The 9,849-nt window shown below is 57.9% G+C and overlaps 1 protein-coding gene across 2 annotated transcripts; it reads right to left on the minus strand.

Moving 5' to 3' along the window:
- Positions 1-1,674: 1,674 nt before the first annotated feature.
- On the minus strand, positions 1,675-7,011 carry NDUFS6 (NADH:ubiquinone oxidoreductase subunit S6). 2 transcript variants are annotated; one of them, XM_027520242.1, is made up of 4 exons: positions 6,809-7,011; positions 5,952-6,005; positions 2,643-2,765; positions 1,675-2,102 (listed from the first exon to the last, which is right to left on the minus strand). In XM_027520242.1, the coding sequence occupies exons 1-4, from the start codon at positions 6,938-6,940 to the stop codon at positions 2,037-2,039; spliced, it is 375 nt and encodes a 124-aa protein (XP_027376043.1). In that variant the 5' UTR covers positions 6,941-7,011; the 3' UTR covers positions 1,675-2,036. The 2 variants fall into 2 exon arrangements, with proteins under 2 accessions (XP_027376043.1, XP_027376042.1); XM_027520241.1 differs by having other exon boundaries at positions 1,675-2,765; positions 6,809-6,989.
- Between the last annotated feature and the right edge of the window lie 2,838 nt (positions 7,012-9,849).

The raw sequence follows: 9,849 nt of genomic DNA on the forward strand, positions 1-9,849 counted from the left end.
CGTTTCAGCACTTCAGGGATGGTAAACACTTTCTGAGCTTGGTCACTGAAGGGAATCATGCTAAACCTGACTGTGTGACGGCAGCGGGAGGCCCCCTCAGGCACACACGTGTGTGGCAAGTGTGACCAGAGCTGAAAAGACCCAGCCGTGCGCCCTCCCCCCACGCTGACTGCATCCAGTCTCTTTTCACTGCTGCTGCTGAGTCGCTGTCGTGTCCGACTCTGTGCGACCCCACCGACAGCAGCCCACCAGGCTCCCCTGAGTCTGGGATTCTCCAGGCAAGAACACTGGAGTGGGTTGCCATTTCCTTCCCCAATGCATGAAAGTGAAAAGTGAAAGTGAAGACGCTCAGTTGTGTCCGACTCTTCGCAACCCCATGGACTACAGCCCACCAGGCTCCTCCGTCCATGGGATTTTCCAGGCAAGAGTACTGGAGTGGGGTCCCATTGCCTTCCCCACTCTTTTCACTAACTCAGTGCAAAAACATTAACAGAGCAGCAGAGACCATAAACTGCGGCACAGGAGGGCGCAGCTACTCCAGGACTAGAGTCGACTGCAGACACATTGGTGTAGTTTTCCTAACACCGACGTGTTTTAAGGGGACAGAAGTGGAAGGGCCTTTTTAACTGGAGTTGACTTAGTCTCTGCTGTGAAGTGACTCAGCCACACACACACCTATGTCTTCACACTCATTCCCATCACGGTTACAGCAGGACCTGAACGCAGCTCCCCGTAATGCACACCAGGACCCCGCTGCTCGCCTATTTTACACACAGGGGTGTGAGTGAGTCACAGCCTCCTGATTTACCCCTCCCTCTCCCCTTTGGTAACCATGTGTTCTCTGTTTCCGTTGGTAAAATTCAACATCCACATTAGTCTAGAGCGTTGACGAGTTAAGACAGAAGCCCTCTGCAGCCTGCAGCTTGGCTGGGCCCCTCCCTGGGTCTACTGTGCAGGTCCTGAGTCTGAGCTGTCCCCTCCCGTGGGCCGCCTGCCACCCCTGGTTCCCTCCACATCCACTCCCTGGCCAGGTTCCCCCCTCCGGGTCCCTTCTGGGTGAGACACGTTCTCCAGTCACCTGAAATCAAGGTGCGCCCATCCCTGCTCAGGGCCCCGTGGCGCTCACTCCAATGCAGGGAGACCCAGAGATAACTCTGGCCCCACCCCACCCCCGTGAGACCTCCAGGGCCCTGACCTTTCCTTTCCCCCACCCCCACACCCCCGACGTGCTCCCACAGACAGTTCCGACTGGGCAAGCCTGATGAGCACCCACGTGTTCCGGGCGCACGAACCCCTCCGTGAGCCCACTCGCAGCTGACAGCCCTGCCCCCAGCACTGCAGGCTGGAGCCTCCCCTCCATCAGGGTGCCCAGCGCCCCTGCCTCTGGAGCACTTACCGCCTCCAGCTTCCAGGGCTGAAGGGGACACCAGGCGCCCTTCTGGGAACTCAGCCCGTGTGGTCACCGGTCCTTCCAACCGGAAACTTAGTCTTGTTTCCTGCAGACTCCAGGGCTTCCTTAACTTCTGCTTTATCGTCAGCATGCACCCAGGAGCGTCTTTTCTCAGCAGCTTTGCTGGGCAGGTGCTCCCTCAGCTCAGGTAAACCCCTCCCTCCCTCCCTCATCCCTCCCCCCAACTTCTCCTCCGGATCCCCCCATCACCCACCACACCTCTGTCCTCTCCCCTCCTGAATTTATTTTTGTGGAACAATACATCATAGCCATTACTCTCTTAAATACACACAGAGTATTTAAATCAGTCCACATGTGACTGTTAACACCTTCAAACAGTACTTAACTTTGTGGGATTTCAGACCAGGCGGCTGAGGAGCGGGAGGGGCAGAGTGCCGGGCGGAGCGGAGCTGAGCTGAGCCGGCCGGAGTGGCCCCGCCACTTCTCCCGCGCCCACCACGCTCCCCCGGGAGGAAGGAGCAGGCGGCCGGGCCCTGGAGGGCCGGGCCTCAGTGACTGAGAGACGCGCTCTGCACACCCGGGTCCTCCAGCTCGCCCTGCACTGGGCCCCGGCCACGCGGCCGCCCTAGTGGTGCTGCTGCCGGAACTGCAGGCCGCAGTAGCCGCACGTCCCCGTCTTCGTTTCCTTGTCCTGAAAGATTCAAAGGGAGAGCTGCCCTATTTCCATCTTCCACCTCCATCGTCAGTCCACACTTGGTAGACGTCCGACAATGAAGCCAGGCCCTGGAAACACACTGCCACCAGGGGAGCCGCGGGGCCCAACGCCGGACGCGCTGTGCCAGAGGCCCTGGGGCCCGCCCCCCAGGCGCGTCAGGGCCCCGGGCTCCCTGCCGTTAACAGTGGGCTCAGTCCCAGCCCACCCTCCCTGCCCATGAGGCAGGTGGCGTCCTGGGCAGGGGCCGGGAGGACTGGAGCAGGGAGGTGTTGAGCAGAGGCCCCCCTCGGGGCTGGGGTCGAGCCAGGACGGATCAGCAGGGGTGGCGGGGCCTGCCCTGCCCGAGGGGGCGGCCCACCCCAAGTTCTATCCTGTCCTGGAAGCTCTGTGCGTGCCAGCCCTCTGCTCAGCCCTGGCGGACGACTCGTGTGCAGGGCCGAGCCGAGCGTGTGCGGCCAGCGGGGACAGAACAGGACAGGAACCGGGGCTGGGGCTGGGGGCTGGACAGCACATTACCAGGTTTATGTACACTCGGGGGTGGCCCAGGGCCCCCCCGCCGCCGTCGCACGATATCACCCGACTCCCAACTTGGCTCACGGGCTGCTCCGCTATCAGATCGATGGCAAAGTTCTCGTTCACCTGCAACAAGACAGACAGGAGCGCTCACACAGACACATACCAACCCCCGACGCTCCCGCGCAATTCCAGTGTAGACCACCCCCACAGGCGTGCACTGCGCTGCCAGCAAAGACGCTCTGCACCTTCTCATCTAAACATCAATGCAGATCTTCGTAATACAGATAATTACACACATGCACACACGTTTTAACTCTTCATTTGCGTGTAATTTCAAACTTAGAGAAAATCTCCAAGAAGCACAGCAGCACAAAGACTTGCCGTTGGTCTTCACCTGGACTCACCCACTGGGAACATCCTGCCCCACCCTCTTCTCTTCATACACAGGTGCGAGCACACGTGCACGCACACACAGACACGCCCTCCTCCTCCTGTCTTCAGGGAACGACCAGGAGAAGCTGCTGACCCCATGACCACGTCAACACGGGGACCTGGTGCTGAGCTAAGAGCTGGTTTGGCCCCGAGCAGGAAGTGGGACACTGAAGCCCTTGGCTCGGCCAAGGGCTGCTCCCCAGGGGTGCCAGGGGCGCGGGGGCAGGAGGGATGATGGCACAGTAACTGCAAAGTACAGTGGCACAGCTGGGCCCAGCGCTGCTCCAAGCCCACTGGTTTTCTCACTGGAGGGAATCAACTCGTGATGTGTAAGCTGGCGGAGAAACGGCAAGGAGGCATCTCTCCTCTCCCCTTGGGGGCCTGGGTCTCTTCATGTAGGACTCAGCCAGGAGGCCATTAGGGCACCATCTGAGCTGATGGACAGGGACCTGCTCACCCGCGGCAGCCAGAACCGGAGTCAGACACACCAAGCACGGCCCGGGGTAAGCCCCGCGGTGCGGGCAGCACCCTGTCCAGCCCCTAGACTCGGGTCGGATCTGAGGGAGCTGCTGCGTCCCGCCCCAGCTGACATACTCAGGGTCAAACACTGCCAGACCACCTCTTGAAGGCCGCCCATCTCTGCAAGTCCAAGGGTCACCGGGTCACACACAGTCAGCGGTGGGGTCCCCTCTCCCTTCCTGGACGTCCCGGACACAAGTGCACAGAAGAGACCCTCGAGCTGTAAACGCGGCCCACGGTAACTGTGATGCTGGCTCTGGGAGTAACCGAGTGTCTGTTTATCACGATGGTGACAGGTGCCCTGCCTGGGGGTCCCCGAGGCTCCCTGCCCTGCACACAGAACCCCAGCCGCACCCCAGGGCCCAGGACTGCAGTGAGGAGAAGGGAACGATGATCCAACTTTACAAATGAAGGGGGAGGGGCGCGAAGTTTCGGTATTAAAATCTGAGCCTGGGAAGAGCACAGGCCTCCCGGTCCAGGAGCCAGAGGGAAGCTCAGAGCCCGCCCGCCTGCGGCCACGACACTGAGCCCCCAGAGGGGGACAGTCCTGACTCGGGAAAGCGCTGTCGGCCTGGGCTGGGGCTTGCCTGAAGCCCCCCAGGCTCCTCCTTCCAGCAAGGGAGCAAGGAGGGAGGAAGTGCAGCCGGGCCACAGCACACATGACGTGCTGTCCCACTGCCTTCTGCGCCCCGGGCCCAGCGCCCCCGCACCCTGGAAACAGCGCCCCGCAACAGCCATGCTAACCACCTCCTGGGCCCAGCACACCCACTGCCTGAGGCGGCCGTGACGTCTGTCACTCACGGGCAGGAAACACTGGCTTCTAACTCCACGTGCGTGACCACAGAGCAGTGAAAACAGGTCTGTCGCCACAGGGGGACAGCTGGCCACTCGGGCCCTCTGCTTCCCTGAGGTGACCCAGGACCACAGCAGGCCCCACTCCGTCCTCACCTCTCCAGGAGGCCCGTCCCAGGCCAAGGGCCAGGCATTGCTGTGCAGACTCGCTGCGGCCACACGGGCCCGCTGGTCAAGACTGCCCGAGAGCCTCGAGTGGGTACAGCCCGCCTTCCCGCAAAGGCAGCGCTACGGCCCAGTTCCTGCTCTCCGTGGCCCTCAGCCTAAGTGCAGATCCGCTTTATTTCTCAAAATACAACCAAACCGTGGAGACAGTAAGATGGGGGTTTGTCAGGGACTGTTGAGGGGGTGGGAGTGAAGAGGTGGTGCACAGGAGGGTGGGGGGCGGGGGCTGGGACAGTGAAATAGTCTGAGTGACACCGCAGTTTGGATATAAGACATTATGCATTTGTCGAGACCCACAGAAAGTACTTTCCTGGTGGCTCAGCGGGTAAAGAATCCACCTGCCAATGCAGGAGACACAGAAGATGCAGGTTCAATCCCTGGGTTGGGAAGATCCCGTGGAGAAGGAAATGGCAACCTGCTCCAGTATTCTTGACTGAAAAATTCCACAAACAGAGGATTCTGGGGGACTACAGTGCACAGGGTCACAGAGTTGGACACAACTGAGCAACTAAGCCCAAGCCCAGCAGAAAGTGAAGTCGCTCAGTCGTGTCCAACTCTGCGCCCTGTGGACTGTAGCCTACCCGGTTCCTCCATCCAGGAGACTTTCCAGGCAAGAATAATCGAGTGGGTTGCCATTTCCCTCTCCAGGAGATCTTCCTGACCCAGGGATTGAACTTGGGTCTCCCGCATTGTAGGCAGACGCTCTACTGTCTGAGCCACCGGGGAAGCTTCCTAAGCCCAACAGAATGTACAACACAAAGAGTGAACCCAAAGAAACCGAAGCCACAGACTTGAGTGAATCACAAGGTTTCAACACTCTGCACGTGCTCTAACAAAGGGAGCAGGTTCAGCCAAGAGAACAACAGGGAGCCTGGTGGGGAGGTTGGGGCACAGTATATGGGAACTGAGTACTCTCTGTGCAGTCTTTCAATAAACCCAAATCTTTTAAAACAAGTCTCTTGCAAACCAGAGAAAGAGGTGGAGAAGGGGACGACAGAGGATGAGATGGCTGGGTGGCATCACCAACTCAAGGGACGTGAGTCTGAGTGAACTCCGGAAGTTGGTGATGGACAGGGAGGCCTGGCGTGCTGTGATTCATGGGGTCGCAGAGAGTCGGACACGACTGAGCGACTGAACTGAAACACCAATTTTTCTTGCAAGAACGAAAGCCTGAGAGACTTGCTGCACATCTTACATGAACACATATCCCCTGGACACTCTGGACCTTGGATAGGAACAGGCCCCGAGTCCCCAGGTGGGGCCCACGTCTCCTGCACTTGCAGCAGGAGTCTCTACCACGGAGCCGCCTGGCAAGCCCTTCCTTTACCACCTTTTCCTTACCTCTTTCTGACGACCTACAAATCGAACTTTCCTGTAGTCTCCATCGTCATAAACCTGAAAACAAGAGGGATGCTATTTACAGCCCAATTCTGTACCTTTGTATCAATCACAGACCTTACAGAAAAAGCGTTTTCTTCATGTTAGGCCGTGCATATGATCACACACTGAGGAGCTGCGCCCCACGGACATTTCTCAGCGGGGTTCCTAACATGACCACAGGCAGCAGTCCCAGCGGAGGCGGACACGCTGACCTTCCATCTGACAGGCCGCAGAGCAGCCTGCCCCTCTGAACCTGCTGGGTGATCTTTCCACATCACAAGAACTTACTCGCTCATCTTTGGAATTAGGATTATACCTAAGACTGTGTTTCAGTCGACAGCAGACCCTCGAGTTATTAAATATGCTATTTAATCTTACACAAACGTTAGAAGATTTGACCCACACAGTTTGCGGTTTCTGACCCCGACGGAGGCCTCCCCACAGTAACCAAGGGGCTCCCCCGGGGTGTCGGTCTAGTTTCGGAGCTCGCCGAAGCTCTGACGGTGAGGCCACAGCGGCTGCAAACACCAAGCGCCTCGGCCCTCGGTACCCAACCCTGCGGATCCAGGACCCGGGGATCCCGGGGACCGCGACAGCCAAGGCTGGACCAAGGGGACAGGGGCCTACGGCCCCCAGGGGGACTGGACCGTGGGACGCGGGAGCCCGGGGCTGGGCTGCTGGGCGACGGGACCGCGAGCACTGGACTTGGGCCCCACGAGCGCCCAGACGCTGGACCGCGGGACCTGGGGGCCGGGCCGGGGCTCCGCCCGCCTGGGCGCCCCGAGGGGAGGGCGCTCTCTGCGCCGCCGTGGTTATACCTGGCCGGTGTGCGTGACCTTCTCCCCGGTCGGCGAGGTCCGCACCCCAAAGCACCTGGCGCCCCCGGGCAGGCCGCGCGTCACCGCGCCGCCCCGGCCCAGGAACCTGAGGAAGGTCAGGACCGCCGCCATCTTGCGGGCTGACCTTCGACCCCGCGCGCCGACACGCCGACGCACGCGCCCGGCGTCCGCAGAGCCGGCTCCGCCCGGATGTAGCCGGGCAGGGGGGATGCGCGTGCGCGGTGCGGCCGGCGGGCGCGGCGGAGGAGGGGCTCCGCCGGGTAAGGCGGGAAACTGTGCACCCGTAGCCCGGAGCGGCGGCTCCACCTACCAGGGGCAGGGCCGGGAGGGTGGAAGCGGGAGATGCAGTGCTTCCTTTCCATGGTAACGGGTAATCCTGGGGAGGTATGCGTCTTTTGTCGGTGAAGGCTGGACAAGCGTCCTTGCTTGGAGGAAACTGGACGTCCACCCTGGTGGACGGTGCGCATCTCTTTGCGGTCCTGGGGTTTCTGCAGCAGAGCCCACTGAAACTGCCACTAAACTGCGTCCCATGGCATCGCTCATGCCGGTCATCCTGAAAGACCCGCTGCTCTGGAGCACACCTGGGCAGGGCTCCGGCTCGCGGCCCGGGCCCAGCTTCCTTCCTGCCCCTCAGGGCTGCCTGTGCACAGACCCGTCGGGAGGGTCGGCTCACATGGCAAGGGGGCGCACGGGGGCGATCCCAGAGCTGGAGTGGGGTTGCACACCCCACTCTCCAGGAGCTGAGGGCGCCCACAGCCTGGACCTCAGGGAGGTGTGGCCACGAGAGGCGACGGTGCTCAGATTACCTCCCCGTCGGAGCATCCACTGACCGATGCTCAAGAGGCTGGCGCCAGCCAGCGCACCTGGGCAGAGTGCAGAGCGCGCTGATGGGTCAGTGGTGCGCGTGCGGCGCCGGCCGTGTCCTGCGTGCCTTAGTGTGCATGGACAGTACGTGTGTCCACGGGGACACGGCCCAGAAAGACAGGCATGGCGAGTTTATTGTGGAATCTAGACGGTGGGTATATGAGTGTTCGCCAAGTATGTCTTTCAATTTTTCTCTGTTTGGAAGTTTTCATAATAATATGTTGGAGGAAGTAAATGTAACTACAGTCAGTTAGGACCAGGACCTATTTCCACGCATTTCCCTGAACCTCGTCACATTTCTCCCAGGATATCTATTTAATATAAGCATGTGTTTTTTATAGATTTTGTTTTGAGGTTGGTATATTAAAAAAAAAAAAAAAGTCTACTTGTCTTGCATTCTAGATACCTACTTTGTTCCCATTTTTGCATCCCTTCTCCCAGCGCCTCCCCGCGCCCCAGTTCAGTTCAGTGGCTCAGTCATGTCCGACTCTTTGCGACCCCATGGACTGCAGCATGCCAGGCCTCCCTGTCCATCACCAACTCCTGGAGCTTACTCAAACTCATGTCCTGAGTCGGTGATGCCATCCAACCATTTCATCCTCTGTTGTCCCCTTCTCCTCCAGCCTTCAGCCTTTCCCAGCATCAGGGTCTTTTCCAGTGAGTCAGTTCTTCGCATCAGGTGGCCGAAGTATTGGAGTTTCAGCTTCAGTCGTTTCAATGAATATTCAGGACTGATTTCCTTTAGGATGGACTGGTTGGATCTTCTTGCTGTCCAGGGTACTCTCGAGAGTCTTCTCCAACACCACAGTTCAAAAGCATCAATTCTTCTGTGCTCAGCTTTCTTTACAGCCCAACTCTCACATCCATATATGACTACTGGAAAAACCATAGCTTTGACTAGATGGACCTTTGTTGGCAAAGTAATGTCTCTGCTTTTTAATAAGTTGTCTAGGTTGGTCATAACTTTAATTCCAAGGAGCAAGCGTCTTTTAATTTCATGGCTGCAGTCACCATCTGCAGTGATTTTGGAGCCCCAAAAAATAGTCTGTCACTGTTTCCACTGTTTCCCCATCTATTTGCCATGAAGTGATGGGACCAGATGCCATGATCTTAGTTTTCTGAATGTTGAGGTTTAAGCCAACTTTTTCACTCTCCTCTTTCACTTTCATCAAGAGACTCTTTAGTTCACTTTCTGCCATAAAGTTGGTGTCATCTGCCTATCTGAGGTTATTGATATTTCTCCCAGTAATCTTGATTCCAGCTTGTGCTTCATCCAGTCCAGCATTTCTCATGATGTACTCTGCATATAAGTTAAATAAGCAGGGTGACAGTATACAGCCTTGACACACTCCTTTGCCTGTCTGGAACCAGTCTGTTGTTCCACGTCCAGTTCTAACTGTTGCTTCCTGACCTGCATACAGATTTCTCAGGAGGCAGGTCAGGTGGTCTGGTATTCCCATCTCTTTCAGAATTTTCCACCGTTTGTTGTGATCCACACAGTCAAAGGCTTTGGCAGAGTCAATAAAGCAGAAGATGCTTTTCTGGAACTCTTGCTTTTTCGATGAGCCAGCAGATGTTGGCAATTTGATCTCTGGTTCCTCTGCCTTTTCTAAATCCAGCTTGAACATCTGGAAGTTCATGGTTCACGTACTGTTGAAGCCTGGCTTGGAGAATTTTGAGAATTACTTTGAGCACTACCCCAGCAAGACAATAGGAGAGGTGAAATCACGTTTAGAATCAAACCCCATACCCACCAGAGATGCTCAGAGGCAGAGGGCACACCAGGACCGAGAGCCCCCACAGAGACTGAGACAGAACTGTGTGAGTGTCTCCTGAGGAGGTACGGGTCAGCAGTGGACTGCTGCGGGGGCAAGGGCTCTGGGTGCAGCAGACCTGGGTGTGGCATAAGCCCTCTTGGAGGAGGTGGCCATTAACCCACCATAGAGCTGCCAGAACTTACACATGACTGAGAAAATACACTCTTGGAGGACACAAACAGAACCTTGTACGCACCAGGACCCAGGAGAAAGGAGCAGTGACCGCACAAGACACTGACCCAAACTTGCCCGTGAGTGTCTGGGAGTCTCCAGCAGAGGCGTGGGTTGGCAGTGGCCTGCTGCAGGGTCGGGAGCACTGAGTGCAGCAGTGCATCATGG

This window comes from Bos indicus x Bos taurus, chromosome 20, assembly GCF_003369695.1.
Source record: "Bos indicus x Bos taurus breed Angus x Brahman F1 hybrid chromosome 20, Bos_hybrid_MaternalHap_v2.0, whole genome shotgun sequence".
Classification (NCBI taxonomy): domain Eukaryota; kingdom Metazoa; phylum Chordata; class Mammalia; order Artiodactyla; family Bovidae; genus Bos; species Bos indicus x Bos taurus.